The sequence below is a fragment of the Palaemon carinicauda genome, chromosome 2 (assembly GCF_036898095.1).
Source record: "Palaemon carinicauda isolate YSFRI2023 chromosome 2, ASM3689809v2, whole genome shotgun sequence".
Lineage (NCBI taxonomy): Eukaryota > Metazoa > Arthropoda > Malacostraca > Decapoda > Palaemonidae > Palaemon > Palaemon carinicauda.
In genome coordinates, this window is record NC_090726.1 from 198,075,559 (window position 1) to 198,095,405 (window position 19,847).

General features: G+C 41.0%; 1 protein-coding gene across 4 annotated transcripts in view; it reads right to left on the minus strand.

Moving 5' to 3' along the window:
• The window catches only part of LOC137629529 (unconventional myosin-IXb-like), a 123,879-nt gene that overhangs the window by 42,951 nt on the left and 61,081 nt on the right, over positions 1-19,847 (minus strand). For all 4 annotated transcript variants that reach the window (XM_068360951.1, XM_068360944.1, XM_068360925.1 and 1 more), the window contains exons 13-17: positions 14,385-14,502; positions 12,732-12,866; positions 12,212-12,369; positions 600-825; positions 328-474 (exon numbers count right to left, since the gene is read on the minus strand). In XM_068360951.1, the coding sequence (XP_068217052.1) occupies positions 328-474; positions 600-825; positions 12,212-12,369; positions 12,732-12,866; positions 14,385-14,502 (784 nt within the window). The remainder of the gene's footprint in view (positions 1-327; positions 475-599; positions 826-12,211; positions 12,370-12,731; positions 12,867-14,384; positions 14,503-19,847) is intronic.

Consider the following 19,847-nt stretch of genomic DNA (forward strand, 5'->3'; position numbering starts at 1 on the left):
GATACAAAATATGGTAATAATGATTTTATTTGCAATGCCTAGCATTCACTTTCACAGAGTAAGCCAGTACTTGTATCTAAAGTAAAGCTTTGGTAATGATACTTTAAGGCCAATATTATAAAAAAAGGGTATTGCAAATTGTTAATTACAACCAGTAATGCCAATGCTTTGATGTACATGGCTGAAGTGTACTCTACCTTCTTAGAGATTGAAACATAACAACAAGTTAAACTGAGTCCGGTATAAAGGTTTACAAGAGTAAAACTGAAGTCCTAATAAGTGAATGTCCTCGACAAATATATCAAAACAATACGTATACAAACAAACCTGGAAATGTATGAGAGATCTTCGGAAATTCTGGTACCACTTTCGAACTTTGTGACCTCGCCAAACTTTTTGAATGTAGGTAGCTGCGTGATTCCTCAACCGCAATTTTGCCAATGTTTGCTGGGCAAGCCAGCTTCTTACATAAGCCTATAAATAAAGAGCACTGTTTACTAACCACAACCAGGTTAACCTCAATATCTCAATCACCTAAAGGAATCAAAAGTATAAATGTTAGAATCTCAAAATACATTTCGATCTCTCTCTTTTCATACCTGCAGTCTGATGACAGCCACTCTGAATGTGAGGAAGTTTTGGCGCTGGTGTATGGTTCGATACCACCTCTGTATGAGGATGATCCGAGACAAGATAGTTTGGTGGAGCTGTGCATCCAATTTTTGTTTCTGAGATTCTCGCATAAATATCTTATTGTGGCCCATCTGATACTCGGATTCATCTAACTGCATACTTTGCAAAAAAGTTCGTACATCTGCTTGGGAGCTGAAATAAAAGAAAAGAAGACTATTTAAATTTAAAATAACAATCCATTTACAGATGATATTCATGAACAAAAGCAAGGGAGTAATTTTTTACTAGAAAATAATAACTGCAATAACAACAATAATTTTGAACACAAAGAGTAAAACACACACTTCAATCCGAATATCATCTCGGCATTATTCCTAAGACCCTATCCTATATAAGTCAACTAGGAAATTATGCCCCATCCACACTAACATTCACACAAAGTGCAGGTGTTGTGGGAGAAAGGTCGGTATTATGAAAAAGAGACATGTTCCAGTAAAAACATTTCATATATATAAATATGTTATTTTCATTAGTAAAATAAATTTTTGAATATACTTACCCGATGATCATGTAGCTGTCAACTCCGTTGCCCGACAGAAATCTACGGTCGGGATACGCCAGCGATCGCTATCCAGGTGGGGGTGTACTCAACAGCGCCATCTGTGGTCAGGTACTCAAGTACTTCTTGTCAACAAGAACTCAATTTTCTCCTCGGTCCACTGGTTCTCTATGGGGAGGAAGGGCGGGTTCTTTAATTCATGATCATCGGGTAAGTATATTCAAAAACTTATTTTACTAATGAAAATAACATTTTTCAATATTAATCTTACCCGATGATCATGTAGCTGATTCACACCCAGGGTGGTGGGTGGAGACCAGCATACATGTTAACAAAGAAGCTAAGTATCCCGTATTTCATTTTATTAGTTATTCAAAAATAACATAAAATAAATAAGTACCTGGTAAGGAAGTCGACTTGAACCATTACTCTGCCTTTATTAAGTACGTCTTCCTTACTGAGCGTAGCGGTCCTCTTAGGATGCTGAACGACTCTTAGGTGCTGAAGTATAAAGGGCTGCAACCCATACTAAAGGACCTCATCACAACCTCTAACCTCGGCGCTTCTCAAGAAAGAATTGACCACCCGCCAAATCAACAAGGATGCGGAAGGCTTCTTAGCCGACCGTACAACCCATAAAAAGTATTCAAGAGAAAGGTTAAAAAGGTTATGGGATTATGGGAATGTAGTGGCTGAGCCCTCACCTACTACTGCACTCGCTGCTACGAATGGTCCCAGGGTGTAGCAGTTCTCGTAAAGAGACTGGACATCTTTGAGATAGAATGATGCGAACACTGACTTGCTTCTCCAATAGGTTGCATCCATAACACTCTGCAGAGAACGGTTCTGTTTGAAGGCCACTGAAGTAGCCACAGCTCTCACTTCATGTGTCCTTACCTTCAGCAAAGCAAGGTCTTCTTCCTTCAGATGAGAATGTGCTTCCCTAATCAGAAGCCTGATGTAGTAAGAAACTGCGTTCTTAGACATTGGAAGAGAAGGCTTCTTGATAGCACACCATAAGGCTTCTGATTGTCCTCGTAAAGGTTTTGACCTTTTTAGAAAGTACCTAAGAGCTCTAACTGGGCAAAGTACTCTCTCCAGTTCGTTCCCCACCAAGTTGGACAGGCTTGGGATCTCGAACGACTTAGGCCAAGGACGTGAAGGAAGCTCGTTTTTAGCCAAAAACCGAGCTGCAAGGAACATGTAGCCGTTTCAGATGTGAAAACTATGTTCCTGCTGAAGGCGTGGATCTCACTTACTCTTTTAGCTGTTACCAAGCACACGAGGAAAAGAGTTTTTAATGTTAGGTCCTTAAAAGAGGCTGATTGGAGAGGTTCAAATCTTGATGACATAAGGAACCTTAGGACCACGTCTAGATTCCAGCCTGGAGTGGACAACCGACGTTCCTTTGAGGTCTCAAAAGACCTAAGGAGGTCCTGTAGATCTTTGTTGGTGGAAAGATCCAAGCCTCTGTGGCGGAAAACCGCTGCCAACATACTTCTGTAACCCTTGATCGTAGGAGCTGAAAGGGATCTTACGTTCCTTAGATGTAACAGGAAGTCAGCAATCTGGGTTACAGTGGTACTGGTTGAGGAAACTGCATTGGCCTTGCACCAGCTTCGGAAGACTTCCCATTTAGACTGATAGACTCTGAGAGTGGATGTCCTCCTTGTTCTGGCAATCATTCTGGCTGCCTCCTTCGAAAAGCCTCTAGCTCTTGAGTCTTTCGATAGTCTGAAGGCAGTCAGACGAAGAGCGTGGAGGTTTGGGTGTACCTTCTTTACGTGAGGTTGACGTAGAAGGTCCACTCTTAGAGGAAGAGTCCTGGGAACGTCGACCAGCCATTGCAGTACCTCTGTGAACCATTCTCTCGCGGGCCAGAGGGGAGCAACCAAACGTCAGCCGTGTCCCTTTGTGAGAGGCGAACTTCTGAAGTACCCTGTTGACAATCTTGAACGGCGGGAATGCATACAGGTCGAGATGGGACCAATCCAGCAGAAAAGCATCCACGTGAACTGCTGTTGGGTCTGGAATCGGAGAACAATACAACGGGAGCCTCTTGGTCATCGAGGTAGCGAACAGATCTATGGTTGGCTGACCCCACAGGGCCCAAAGTCTGCTGCAAACATTCTTGTGAAGGGTCCACTCTGTGGGGATGACCTGACCCTTCCGGCTGAGGCGATCTGCCATGACATTCATATCGCCCTGAATGAACCTCGTTACCAGCGTGAGCTTTCGATCTTTTGACCAGATGAGGAGGTCCCTTGCGATCTCGAACAACTTCCTCGAATGAGTCCCTCCCTGCTTGGAGATGTAAGCCAAGGCTGTGGTGTTGTCGGAGTTCACCTCCACCACCTTGTTTAGCTGGAGGGACTTGAAGTTTATCAAGGCCAGATGAACCGCCAACAACTCCTTGCAATTGATGTGAAGTGTCCTTTGCTCCTGATTCCATGTTCCCGAGCATTCCTGTCCGTCCAATGTCGCACCCCAGCCCGTGTCTGATGCGTCCGAGAAGAGACGGCGGTCGGGGGTCTGAACAGCCAAAGGTAGACCTTCCTTGAGAAGAAAGCTGTTCTTCCACCACGTTAGAGTAGACCTCATCTCTTCGGAAACAGGAACTGAGACCGTCTCTAGCGTCATGTCCTTTATCCAGTGAGCAGCTAGATGATACTGAAGGGGGCGGAGGTGGAGTCTCCCTAACTCGATGAACAGGGCCAGCGATGAAAGTGTCCCTGTTAGACTCATCCACTGCCTGACTGAGCATCGATTCCTTCTCAGCATGCTCTGGATGCATTCTAGGGCTTGGTTGATCCTTGGGGCCGACGGAAAAGCCCGAAAAGCTCGACTCTGAATCTCCATACCCAGGTAGACAATGGTCTGGGATGGGACGAGCTGGGACTTCTCTAAATTGACCAGGAGGCCCAGTTCCTTGGTCAGATCCATAGTCCATCTGAGATTTCTCCAGACAGCGACGACTTGTGGGAGCTCTTAAAAGCCAGTCGTCTGACGGAGCCGGACAAAAGATCATGGTACTGCTGCACAGTCTGTGAACTGTCAACCATGGGGAAGCGAGGGAGTACAGCGACAACCCGAAACTGTCTAGACTGTCTGGGTAGTACAGACAACTCCTTATCGGGTTGCTGAGGTTGCCGCACTGCGTCACAACAAGTCACCTCTGCTGGTTGTTGAACGTCTTCCCAGTGACACACTGACTCCGTAAAAAAAATCCTCTATCAAGGACTAAGCTTGGACTGCATGTCTTGCAACAAAGCTCAAGGTCTATGGGAGCAGGTGTGGCAACAGACGGGGTTAGCGACTGAAGCGGAACCATTTACCCTCCCTGGAAGCATGTTATGCTTAAATAAAAGTCCATAGGAGGCTAAGCAGCTTAAGGCTCCTCTCCAAATGACAGAGTCCTCAAGGGAATATCAGAAGGAGGGAGAACAGCACTTTCTCATCTACAGGAACCATATCCGAGAAAAGCTAGGTTCTCTCAGTGAGGGTTTCACTGGTGCAAAAGCAGCAGACCAGAAGGCAACGTTATGAAACTGCTTGACAGTCTGTGAATTGTCAAAAACTGAACTGTCAACCACAACAGGAGCGTGAGGACATACAGCACTGGTGTATAAGTAGCAGACCAGAAGGCAACATCATGTAACTGTATGACAGTTTGTGAGTTGGCAACAACCAAAGTTGTGTGGGGAAGCCTCAACTCCTGCCTGACTAGTTTGCTGCTGGCGAGTGGCGGAGACCACAGTGTGTTGCGGAGGCTGACACACCGTGTCAAAACACGGCAGCTTGTGGTAGCTCCCGCACAGCAACGGAGTGCTCTGTGTGTTGGAGTCATCATACATCTGGCAGGGTTGACTGTGCATGGGTGGAGGAGCTCTCACAACAAGAGTGTGAGAGCAGGAAGCCATGCCAGGCGCACAACCGTGGGAGGTGTAGGCCCATGGGTGCATCGTCAACCTTCTCCGCAGTCGGAGTGTGGGAGCTGGCAACAACAAAAGCAGAGTGCTGGTGCGTGGGAGGGGCTGCGGTGGGTTAAGGAGCATGCGGTATGGTAAGCAGAGCATGCTGTAAGGTATGCAGAGCATGCTGTAAGGTATGCAGAGCATGCTGTAAGGTATGCAGAGCATGCTGCATGGGCAGCGGAGAATGCCGCATAGAGCTGGAACCCGGCAGCTCTACAGAACCCTCCCACTGCTGATGCGGTAGCTCACGCATGTTAGCAGATGGTGCAGCAAGAACATGCGTCTGGCAGGGTGGACTGCGCATCGGTGGTGGAGCTCTCACAGGTGGAGGGTGGGAGCAGGCAGCCGCAGTATCTGCAGAGCGCACAACCTCGGCGGGTTGTAGGTTAACAGGCTGCATTGTCAACCTTCCAGCATGATACTCCTGCATGAAGGAGCAAGCTGAGACTATATAGTCTGCAGCATGGACCACTAGTGTCTATGAAAGACAACAACAAACGGAGCTACTGTCCGTTGTGACTGAGGGTCTAAAACAGCTGGTGCGGCAACAGACGGAGTTACTGCCTGTTGCGGTACCACCTAGCCTCTCTTGGGAGGTGTGCAGTTGTCGTACTGCAGCGAGTCCGAACTGACCCAGTGGCTACACCTAGGCCGTTGGACTTGCGCGGAAGGGACCGACTTGCACTTAAAAGCTGCAAGATTTGGTCCATGGTTTCTGCGAGAAACCTCTTCCGCAGACGAGGAATAAATGGGCTCTCTCGTCTTTGTGTGGGTGGGATGATCACGTCGGCAACGTGTGTAGATACACCCGAAACCACGGAGGGAAACGTCTGTTCGTCGATCAAGGCCTGAGGAACCCATAAGTCCTTCGACATTACTTCTCCCCTGGGCTTGGGAGCTTGTAAGAGGTATCGGACTAGGTGAACAACTGGCACGAACAGACAAACCCTCGAACGCAACACTGTAACACTTTGCGCATATCACTTTATCACTTTTGATTTTCTGTTTGCACTTATTTCACTGAACTCGAAACTTTAAGTGGTTTGTACCTGAAACACGCAATCCTATCCTTCATTAAAAGGTAGTAATTGCGAAAACAGTATTACAATGTAACAGAAAAACATAATGAAGGATAAAGAATTCAGTGGCTGGAAAAGAGACTAAACACTAGATCAAATAAACTACGTTTAAAATCTCTCACCGCATAAAGCCTGGGAACAAGAATAAAACTCTAGAAACGTTTAACCTTCTTCCCCTATAGCGACTAGGGAGAAGAGCAAAAAACGAGAACAACGTTACCCGCTTGAACGAAACGTTTATCCTCCTCTCTCTCCCTCCGTCTCTATCTCTCTCTCTCTCTCTCTTGACTTAGAACCTGAGAGATGAGCCCAATTAAGGGATTTTGACGAAGGAAAAATCTATTTCTGGGCGAGAGACCTGTGCCGCCCAGTGAAATGCTCCTTATGCACCATTTCAAAGGAATATATCTGCTAATATTACCAGAGAAAAAATGTAAAGGAATGCTAGGTTGAACTAGCTCGCTCACCTAATGGTGTCGGTATAGACTGGGGCGAAATACCAGAGGTCTCGTACCATTTAGATTTCTCCTCTTCGAAATCCCCCAATAGTGAGGTGCCGTTCAACCTCCCCTGCCTCGCAGACCAGTACTACTAACTCAACCCACGCTTGCCCAACACTCCTTTCAAGCACCTGTTTGATATAAGTCCAAGTGTTTTATTTCGTGTGTTTCATTGGATTTATCATCAACTTTCTCTCGATGGCCGATTCCCAAGATACCCCATCGAAGTTAAGTACCTTATCCATGAGTTTTTAACGAGACTGGGCAGTGTCATCTTTGTTTTTATTATTTAGAAGTGTTTATATATGAGCGGCGTCCCCGTTCTTTCTTTCGCCTCTGCCCTTTGTCTCGTTAGTTCGTCCGTCTTTTATATTCGTTCGATCCTTTAGGAGTTTTTTCCTTATATTCATTTAGTACATAACTTTATGCTTTCATATAGCAATATTCATTTAGTACACCGACTTTATGCTTTCATATAGCATTTATTTTATGTTATCCTATGATATCGGTGTTAGCGTTTCATCAGGAGTAGGTTATGTTGGTATGCCTGCATTCGTGCGTGTTGGTGGATAGCGTCAACATTGAGATTGTTTCGCTAGTTCTAGGAGCTTTAATTTCGACCATCTCACTTATTATTAGTAAAACCTTTTGTTTTATTACGCTCCACCTAGTTTTACGTTTGGTTCGAGTGGGACTCTCGCGTATTTTGTTGTTTTTACTGTTCGATCTACCGCTTCAGTAACTAGGTTGGTACCCCTGCTTTCCATCTGCTGATGGCGTCATGCTTCCTCCCATACCACTCGCCCGAGTCCCTCTCTCGCCATATTTTTTCTGCATGCCTAACCTTACTTACGTGATTTCGCTTTTAATTCATTAATTATTTTTATGTATTTGTGCATTGATATTATATTTATTGCTTACTCCGTTATGATCATATTTTTGGGATTTTCATGTCATGATTAGGGGATCTCCAGTTGGTAGCCCTGTCCACCACTGCGCACTGGCGATTTCCCTGTACCATTACACCCCCCCCCCCAACAAGTTGGGGAGGTTATTCCCTCCCCCCCCCTTCAGTGTACACCCTTCCTCTCACTCGATGGTTGTTGGTTATGATTTACGGGTCAAATATGCTTGTACCTCAGTCTTCCATCAACGTTCCGACATATTGAGGACTGAGTATACCAACGGGGTATGACTTAGTCTCATTCATTCATACCAAGCGGTTTCGTCTCCCCCCTCCCGTCGCCATCGGTCGGGGAGGGGGAAGGCCGGGACCACCGGGACTATCACACGTGATTAGTCGGTATATCTGCACCTTGGTGTAACCTTGCTTTTAATTACGGTTGTTAGAATGAGCACTTATATTAGGAGTGTCCTCCCCTACGGTACCTCATGCTATTATCGTCCGTATAGGACTTATTATATCCCATATCATTATTTTATATTCTACATGAATCATTACCTTTGTCCCGGTACCTCAGGTAAGGTAGGGGGGGGTTCCACTGGCTCCCCCCGCGCTCTCCCGTTGTACCCTCCCGTCATCAGACATCGGAGCCGCCGAGCTCTTAACTACATGATCGGTTGACACTGACACGGTTTTGATTAATATCCTCCCTCCGGGAGCCCTATTCATTACAGACATTAGTTTTTGATCATAATTGGCGTTTTCTATTTATGTACTTTAAGGATGTATCTTGGGTACTTTAAGTTTACTTTAAGTTACTTTAAGTTTACTTTAAGTTTACTTACCAACCCTGTTCCCCGGCCACGGGGGCCCCGGAACTAGTTATGATTATATATTAATCACTGTTTTTTGCATCCTTTTTCATACCCGGCTCTGCCGGATTGCTATTGGAATAGTCTCAGTTCTCTGCATGTTTAGTCTAAGGCTATACATTTATTTTATTAACTGGCAGGTCCCGGACCCTCCGGGACCCCTTATAGAGAAACTAGTAGATGCTCATGGACTATTCCTTTTACAGGTGGTCCGTTGCCGGATGACAGCCTGCGCGGCCGTCCTTCACCAGCCTTGCGGCCATGCTGTCTGTCGGTCCCACGCGGACTGTGGGATCCAGATGGACGATATTTTGGTATGGCACCCTGACAACTGCCTTATCTGTTATGACCTTATCTCCACCCTCGCTTCAGATTCGGTGAGCCTCTTTCAGTCATTTTTGTATTTACTTCCCTTCACTGGGCGACATCAATATGATAGATAATCATTGACTTCTGTTATGAATCTTCGGGTTCATTTATCATTTTGTCCTCGGGTTTGCTAACCTTATCCCCGTTCTTTCAGAGTTCCCAGGCGGTTAAAACTTCAGCAAGAGCCACTTTGAAATTGTGGGTAGGCGGCTTCGCCCGTAACGTAAAGGCCAGGAAGCCCTACGTCCTCTCAGAAGATTATTGTAGACTTATCTACCCGAACGCAAAATCTTCGGCAGCAGTGCCTAGGCAAGTGGCGGCTCCTATAATTGCTGACATTGCGGAAATCGTAGAACTCAATCTCGTCCAGGATACAGACATCCCTGACGACCCGGACCCCATTGAAGACAATGTTACGGCTCTGACCTTAGACGTAGAGCCCATGGTTTTTGACGAACCTGACACAGGTAAGGTTGTAAGTGAGGCAGGTGGGTCTGGCGCTAAGACCTCTCTTCTTAGCCCCTCTTTTTCTCCAACTTCTAATAATTTTTCCTTTCTTGGTTTTGAAGGGAACCACGAATCCTCCCCAAGATCGCTCTCGGTTCCTGCCAAGGTCAAATCTCAGAAAAGACCTTTAGTGAGGACTCGTCAGAATCCTACACTACCTGGATCATCGAAGCCCAAGAAGGCTCCCCTCCCCGGAGCTCCTAGTGACTCGACTAGCACTGCCCCTATGTCTCAGGACCCGGGAGTGCAGTCATCCCCCTTAATTACCACAACCAACCTCGACCCGGAGGCCCTCACGAATATGTTGTCGAGGGTCGTTACAGAGCAGATTAGTTCTATACTTTCTGCCGTCACCAGAAGACTAGATACCCTGGAAAGTGGACTGCCTCAACAACAGCAGTTCCTCATCCCGGACGCCTCAAAACTTCCACCCTTCACCTGAGAGATGAGCCCAATTATATATATCGTTAAAACATATTATTTGTTAAAGGAAAAAAACTGAAAGGTTTCCCAAATAAAAAGTTCCTTTATTAGAATTAAAACCATTTAAGCTAAGAAAGAATGAACGAAACGCTAGAATCGGTTTACTCTTACTGCAACGTGAAACCGTGAAATACTCTCTCTCTATCGTAACGATAGAGCGCAAGTTGAACGTTCTGAACGTCAACAACTGCGGAGACTAAACAAAACGTTAGTTCAACTTTGAAAACAGTACGAGACTATCAAAGAAATTCTTTCAAAAACATTAAAATTAAAATAGCATAAATTCTTAACAGGAAAAACGATATGACGAGCTCAATGTTAATTAACTTCGGTTCCAAGTAAGGACCGCCTACTATTAGGAAAGGTCGCATATAAACAAACATAAAAATTAATTTTTATAAGTTTATAATAAAAGGAAAGTTAATCGAAGAGGCCTATAAATGGCGGAGAGATATAAAATAAAAAGTGAAAGAGAGTCTATACTCTCTTCGACACCAACACTTCCGTCTAAGGGAAGGGTCGGCCATTTAAAAGTGAAAGAGAGTCCATACTCTCTTCGTCACCATAATTAATCAAATTAATTCCAAAAGCTTGCTAAGCTAATGATAAAGCTTCCTGAATAGCGAAGGCTAAACTCTAGAGCAAATACATCACCAAATCGTGAACAATAACTCTAGAATCAAAAGCGTATCCAAGTAGGTCTAGCCGGTGGCACGACAGAGGAAAAATTGAGTTCTTGTTGACAAGAAGTACTTGAGTACCTGACCACAGATGGCGCTGTTGAGTACACCCCCACCTGGATAGCGATCGCTGGCGTATCCCGACCGTAGATTTCTGTCGGGCAACGGAGTTGACAGCTACATGATCATCGGGTAAGATTAATATTGAAAAATTAATACATGTATACATTGCTTCACTGTAGGTCATTTGGAAGGACCCAATCAATAGTCTGTTGTTTCCGAATGTCGTTATACTGAAACAAAGTTACTGTCATGCAACAGAAGCCTGTGTCTTGTGACGGAAATGTCACAGTCAACAAGCGGAGCCATCGTTGAAACACTACCACATGATATTCATTAATAGTTAAATTGGTAGGAGTTCAAAAGTTCAAACTTGCAGCATGTATTTCTATGTTGAACAGGCTGACATAAGTCTTTTTACAGTTTATTATGAAATATCTGTTTTGATGTTACTGTATTTGAAATATTTTATTTGAATTATTCATTATTTCTCATATGGTTTATTCATTTCCTTATTTCCTTTCCTCACTGGGCTATTTTTCTCTGTCGGAGCCCTTGGGCTAATATCATCTTGCTTTTCCAACTAGAGTTGTAGCTTAACTAGTAATAATAATATTAATAAGGGAATATCAGTAATAGTTCTTCAATGGTACCTCCAAGCATCAGGTCTATTGGCAGGCGACATATCAGATACTATTTCAGTAACTTACGTACTATAATCCAAAATGTTTCACAAAAACTGTCCACCGATACTTTGACGATCCAACGTACATTGCCTTGGTTATGGTACTAAAAGACCTTTGCGGTATCCTTTCAGACCCATTTGCATTTTTACAGTTAACTACTTATCCTCTTCCCTCTGACCTTTCCCCACTCTTGTAATTGGCATCCTTTCACTTTGATTCAGAACGTTAAAAGTGGTTCCTACAGTAAATAAGAAAACCCTCGATCATATATATTTTCATATACAATCACAGTAATGGTAAGTCTCTGCTACATCACCTTTCCTTGAGAATAATTTTTGGGCTCGAGCCATGTCATCCTGATGGAAGTTCCCTCTGGCAGCTTCCTACTCTATATTATTTCTGCGATTGATATTACAAGAGAATTACCGTCAGGTATCACAGGGTTCTAACCCCCCGGAACGACTATCCGAAGATATCGTGTATAATCAGGGACGTATCCTAAGATAACCATAGGTATCTGCACTCCAAACAGACCTTCCCCAGTCTAGTACTCTAAGGGGAAGGATAAGTGAGGAACCGTTACATATCCTATCACCTTTCAGTGCTCCCACACGACCCTGCCGCTTCATTCCTTTGTCCGCAGCTTGACAAAATCCGTTTCACTTTTCATCATTTTCAGGTAAATTTTTTACAACCACCTTTTAATTACCTTGCTTTTATGTCAACATCCATTTATTTCCTCTTTAATACCCTACATACACCTCTCCCTTGCCTTCCTTGGACGAGATTCCAAAAAAATTTTCTTTCACTTGACCTTTCATTATCAGTTAAATTTGGTATCAAATTTTCAGGGTAATAAAATATGAATCTTGTTTAAAAATGAGTAATGATCATAAAAAGCGTACCTCAACAACGCTCTTGGTAGCAGTATTCTATAATGATGAATAAATTCATCGTAGGTGAGTCGTACGTTAAAACCAGCCTGCCTTATTCTGACCGTCTCCAACATGCCGGTGTAGCGGAGTTGACGCATGACCAGCTCGTCTCCAAATACGTTAGGCTCCTGAAATATAAAATATATTGGATATTAAATAAAAGGACTAAGTATTCTTAGCAGAATCTATCTACAGAATCTAAATAAGAGTTGCTGAAATAGGAAAATATATTAGTTAAACTTATCTATTATACATAAAGTTTCAAATAAATCTCTTTACCATCAAGCTCAATATGGTAACATTACATCCATCAGTTCTCATACTTAATCAATAGTTTCAAAATATAATAACTTATTATTTCATGAATCATTATATAATTTTCTTTGGAGTTTTTGCTATAAATTAGACAATGAAACATCAGTGAATTAAATTATAAATTATTAAAAGGTTTCAAAATTTATTTGCATTGTGGTAATATATAAAATCTTACCTTATTAGCATTACTTTTAATGCACCTAATAAAAAATGGATTAGCAGTATTCAAAGCCTCCATTAGATTTTGCAAAGACAACTGAAACTGGCCTGTCACCGTATGAGGCGGCTTACGAGAACCTGGAAGACGACCCTGAAAGCAGAAAATATGATTACTGTACTCATTGCTGAGTTTCACAAAACTATCATTATCATTGCTAAGTTACAACCCTATTTGGAAGAGCCAGATGCTATATAAGCCCAAGGATTCCAACAGGTAAAATAGCCCAGTGAGGGAAGTGGAATAGCTGTTAAAGTGTGCCCAAGTGTACTCTCAAATACGAGAACTCAAACCAAATCAGTGGAAAATATAAAATTCATGGGAACTACTAAATCTTACCATCTCAAACTAATAATGAACCTTGTAAATGATTGAAATATTTCAATAATATATAATTTTATACATACTATCAAGGTCTGAAAAGACCTATCTTGCTATATAAAAGCAATAAACACTAATCACTATCAGGAAGGGTCTTGATGTGACCGCAGCGAAGGAAAACTAAAAAATATGTAACCGATGGCACTCCTTACCACTTGTACTGTACGTGTTTCTTACATAATATTATTGCTTATTCTATGTACCACACGTCTCATGCATACTTGTACAATGTCACGGTATTGTTTTTTACAGTGTACGAGCATGTATGAAAGAAGTGCAGTACACATGAACAGCTAGATTGTTTCATTACTTTACTGCGGGTATGTATCTTTTGAAAGGAATGAAAACTGGATAAATTTTAATACATTTTTCAGGTAAACATTGATAAACCAAGTTTCTGGAGAAATAAATAAAAATGTTAACTTTAAAAAATTTGATTCCACAGACAAATTTTAAAATTAACAAAACACAATTTAAAATGCTTTTAACTTACAATAGGTTTCTCAGAATGTAATCACTTTATAAAGAAAGGAACATCTATATGCGATTTCCACATATTAGCCAATAAAAAGTTTTATATCGACCAAAAAATATTCCAGGATTCCAAAAACTATCATACTCCAAACTACTTAGAAGTTTGACCAATAAGATAATCTGTAATCAAATAACAATGTTCTGACATGTAAATACTGTATTAACCTCAATGTTAAAAGCATTTATGATCCATCTCTCAAACAATATAAAGTGCAGTATTGAACTACAGTACTGTACCGCACGTGTTTCACACTCGTACATTGTAACAGTATTTTCTTTCTATTGTTTATCTTGCTCTACACCTCTGTTAACAGAACTGGCTTAAGCCTATCTATTCTTAAGTTGATCTATTTGAATTTTTGTGACATTTTTTCACTGAAACTGTCGTTATAAAAGCATATAAGCTAACTGTCTGTTGAAATAAATTTAATTGCATTCTCCCCATCTTTCAGTTACTACCTAACAGGTGATATGCACATTGGTCACTCCGGGGTCATCAATGTGTGTATAGAAGCTCACTGTCTGTTGAAATAAAGTTAGTTTTCATTCGCCCTGTCTTTGCTACTACCTAAATAGCAATTCGCAAAGTAAAGTACAGTATACATAAACTTAATATTACTAATTGTATGAATTAAATCATTATATTGGGATACCCCTGATCTGTAGACTTTGTAGATTACTTCAACGATGACATACCTGTAATGCTAGTGACTGCGTCCTCAGGGCCAAAGCTTTGACAGTTTTCAGATTCTTCTGATGCCTTGGACCGTGAGATCGCGAACGAGATCTGCTGTGCCGTGTCTTCCGCAACCGGCTGGGAATAAACGACATGGCAGGGATATTAAAATATATTTAAATATAGATTTTCATCAAAATACAAAGCATGTAAATAAAGAGAATACAGCCTCACAAGAAATTTAAACGATGAACATAAGGAATTTGGTTACTACTCTTTGCAGTGCTATTATGTTTATGTACAGTGTATTCTATGAATTAAGTAAATATAAAAGCTGAATACCGAGCAATAAAATAGCACAAGGATTTATATTTTCTAGATTAATGTATTTGTAATGATTAATTATAAAATTAGTTTTAAAAATCCACGTATATTTATATATACTGGAAGTTTCATGACAGTAAAACCTTGTCAAATACAAAAACTTTAAATATGAAAAGAATAACAAGGCTACAACTTGAAATTACATAAACTCAAACATATTAAAAAATATGTTATTATAAAAGGAGTACGTTGTGGTACAAAGTTTGTTTACAAACCTACTACTTATGATCAGCCAAATTTTGTCGTCAACAAAACTTCAAACACTTTAATTTAAAAAATGTGCCTAATTAGTATCACTGAGCTTGTGCATTTAAAGGTTTAAACTAACTCATGAATGGCAGAGGTAAGGGACAGTGACAATCCCCTAGAGATTGGCCATATATACATATGATCAGCACACACAAGGCCCTTCTCCATCCTAGGGAGGGCCAGGCAATGACTGCTGATGACTCACCATGTAGAACTATAGGCTCTCCCAAATCCCCATACTTAACTCACAAGAATGGTGAGGTTGCAGACACTACAAGATCCTATCAAGCTTTAGCAGGTCTCAAAATCCAGACCAACAGATGGCAAAGCAGGGACATTTCCAATGGGCACATGGATGTATGTGCGTGACAATGTTCACTATTATTGAAAGCCTCGGACTTAAATGACCGAGATTCAATAACTGCCTTATCAAAGTACCACAATCATGTAGTTTATGTACATCATCCTTTCAAAGACAATTTTTAGTTTTGAATGGGCAATAACATGATCTTATTGAAACTTAGGTTCCCATGTAGATCATGATTGCAACTTTATGGGTTTTCATCAACACCAGGGATGACAATTACATACATATACCAAACTTCAAACAAATGAAACAGAAAAGGGGACCTCTCCTCTCTATGTTCCTCCCAGCCTGACAAGGGACTCAACCGAGTTCGGCTGGTACTGCTAGGGTGCCACAGCCCAACCTCCCACATTATCCACCACAGATGAAGCTTCATAATGCTGAATCCCCTACTGCTGCTGCCTCCGCAGTCTTACAAGGCACCGGAGGAAGCAGCAGGGCCTACCGGAACTGCGTCACAATCGCTCGCCATTCATTCCTATTTCTAGCACGCTTTCTTGCCTCTCTCACATCTATCCTCCTATCACCCAGAGCTTCCTTTACTCCATCCATCCACCCAAACCTTGGCCTTCCTCTTGTACTTCTCCCATCAACTCTCGCATTTATCACCTTCTTTAGCAGACAGCCATTTTCCATTCTCTCAACATGGCCAAACCACCTTAACACATTCATATCCACTCTAGCAGCTAACTCATTTCTTACACCCATTCTCACCCTCACTACTTTGTTCCTAACCCTATCTACTCGAGATACACCAGCCATACTCCTTAGACATTTCATCTCAAACACATTCAATTTCTGTCTCTCCGTCACTTTCATTCTCCACAACTCTGATCCATACATCACAGTTGGTACAATCACTTTCTCATATAGAACTCTCTTTACATTCATGCCCAACCCTCTATTTTTTACTACTCCCTTAACTGCCCCCAACACTTTGCAACCTTCATTCACTCTCTGACGTACATCTGCTTCCACTCCACCATTTGCTGCAACAACAGATCCCAAGTACTTAAACTGATCCACCTCCTCAAGTAACTCTCCATGCAACATGACATTCAACCTTGCACCACCTTCCCTTCTCGTACATCTCATAATCTTACTCTTACCCACATTAACTCTCAACTTCCTTCTCTCACACACCCTTCCAAATTCTGTCACTAATCCGCCAAGCTTCTCTTCCGCGTCTGCAACCAGTACAGTATCATCCGCAAACAACTACTGATTTACCTCCCATTCATGGTCATTCTCGTCTACCAGTTTCAATCCTCGTCAAAGCACTCGAGCATTCAATTCTCTCACCACTCTATCAAGATACAGGTTAAACAACCATGGCGACACCACACATCCCTGTCTCAGCCCACTCTCACCGGAAACCAATCGCTCACTTCATTTCCTATCCTAACACATGCTTTACTACCTTTGTAGAAACTTTTCACTGCTTGCAACAACCTTCCACCAACTCCATATATCCTCAATTACCGGAGGAAAATATTGTTAGAAGTTTCGTTTCTTTTTATGAGAAATGTTTCATTCATCAATTAATAAGGTTTCCATTTGTCATTCTTTTCAAATCTTTGGGGGGTTTCTTGGTATCTGTAAGCACCACCTCATAGTTATCATGATTTACTTTGATAAGACCACAATAAGCGCTAACTGATTAAAATCAGTACACTATTGCATTAACCTAAACTTAGTATCTGAATCCTCTTCCCACCTAAGTTTAGGTTTTGTATATTGGGCCTGTAAATTATGATCATATTGATGGTTTAAGTATTATGGGTATTGTAAGTCTTCTATGCTTTTCTTCTTACTGTACAGTGCTCCTGTTTTTCCTTTTTCTCTGATCAGTTCCACTCACTTTGCTTACTTTTTACTTAGCATAGTTACTAGTACTTCCATTTCTAGCATTGTGCAATTGAAAGTTTCTACAGCGTATTAGTACTTTGGCTCCTGACAAAAGCTTCCTGCAAGTTACTGTACAAAGCATAGTCACTAATACACAATCAGATTTGACAAGTACCTAAAAGAGGTCCCCTTTACGAGCATCAAATACGACTGAAATTTCAGACGCAGATGACAAAGAAGCGAGACCTGTATTGAACTGCACGACCTCAAGTTTGAAGAGGCTGCAGATGCCAAGGAAGGTGATGTTACTGGCAGAATAAAGGGGAGATACTAAAGCACAGGATTACCGTCCTTTAATGACCTTATAAATCAAGTTTTTCTACAAGCACAATACCCATACTTAATTTTACAACAAGCAGGTTTAGAGCCACAAGTTTTGAAGCAAGATATTGTAAATATATCAACAGCTTTCTTTCAAGTCCCTGTCCAAGGATACTGGCAGGAGAGGGTCTTTGGTCCGACTAGCAACCTTTTCAGAGTATGTCTTCGAGAAAACAGATAGGTGACTTCGCCTCAGCTTTACCCTTTAGATGCTGGCAAACATTATTCAGGAAAAGGGAGTACCAGTCTTCTGATGCAGTTCCCTCAAAAGACACACAAACCTAATACCTCCAACACCATTCTATTTGAATCTACTGTTTATTATTATGATTTTTTATAACAAAATAAACCATTTAAGATACGGGTAAACTCAGAAGACCCCAAAATACCAATGTCAACTCAAGTTGAAAACAGTATTTTGAACAAATAGGACTCCTAACAGAGGGAGTACAGTATATATTTCGTTTCCCATAAAACTGGTCCTGGAATTTTTACCAGTAGCACTTGGATTGTCTATCCTTACTGTGCATTGTCATGAGAAAATATTAAGCTTGTAAATTGTATGAACACATACAAACACAATTTCATATAAGAATATCTTTTTGATTAAAGGCTTTTCTCTGTTTATGGCTGTAAAGTATTAAAAAAAAAAGTTACAAAAAATTTGAAAGGAAAAATATCATGCAAAGCAAAATTTGTGACACTTCAATAATAAGAATCTAAAATAATAATAGTACAAACATTCCATACAGCAAATTATTACATAAATTTTATCTATACTAGTACAGAAATGATTCATGTCCCAAACCAAAAGGCATATACTATAGCAAAACAAGACTTACTATCAAAGTAAAATGCAGTGCCCTATCATTAAAAAAGCAATCTATCAAAAAAAGATATCATATGTAGGCGTAACTAGTACATCTGCCTTGAAATGCTATTTCTTATAAGGCTTTACAGTGCACATACTAAAAAGCAATTCTATGACCCTTTAATCAATTTTCCCCACAACTTGATCAAGTTGTAGATTGTAAAAGGCTAATACTTAAAATACATATGATCTTATTGATTTACAATTAATCAGATTGCACTAAACAAATATCAGTAAACCCCTGGCCAATGAAGACAACTTACCGAAGGTGCCAAGACTTAGAAAGCCGGCTGATCGAAAGTAAAAGATAAATTTATCATGTTTACAACTGCATGAATTGTATGGGAGGAAGTAAATAAAACATATGGAAAAGTGGACTGGATGGGGCTGATGAATGAACTTACTATCAAGGGACTAAATTCTGTTTTGTAAAGTTTCAGAGCGTAGTAGTGGGTGGATGAATGAATTTACTATCAAGGGACTAAACTCTGTTTTCATAAAAGTTTCAGAGCATTGTAGTGATGTGCTCAAACATGACAATTATAAAAAATCATTGTGAAAGCATTTTTTTTCCCTAAAATTTTCAAGTCATATCCTATCTTAACCCTTTTACCCCCAAAGGACGTACTGGTACGTTTCACAAAACCCATCCCTTTACCCCATGGACGTACCGGTACGTCCTTGCAAAAAAATGCTATAAAAATATTTTTTTTTCATATTTTTGATAATTTTTTGAGAAACTTCAGGCATTTTCCAAGAGAATGAGACCAACCTGACCTCTCTATGACAAAAACTAAGGCTGCTAGAGCAATTTAAAAAAAATATACTGCAAAATGTGCTGGGAAAAAAATAACCCCCTGGGGGTTAAGGGTTGGAAATTTCCAAAGAGCCTGGGGGTAAAAGGGTTAATATAAACTTAAAATAAAATTGAAGAATTACCAAATAAAACATTCATAAGTTTGGGAATTCTTGGGGGGGGCAAAATATTGAAAATCAAAATTGGAGGCAACACGAATACAATATCAAGTCAAATTGACATGTATAAGATAAATTACTGTAAACACTAATGTGCATGAGGTATTCTAAAGTAACATGCTGTTACACTAATACTGTATCTACATGAATCCATAAGACTTAAATTGCTGTATCGTGGATAAACCTTATATGCAGTAAGACTTTAACAGTAATAGTCGCTTCACACACCTACATAAAGTTAGCAGTGAATCAAGGACCCAGGCATACACTGAAGCATTCTTCTTTAATCTTGAATTACTCTTAGTGTCTCTTAGATATCTATGTATGCATGTATGTATATACATATAACAAACTATTTGAAGTTAAAGACCTTTAAAACATTAATTTTAGATTAACACTTCATCTGTG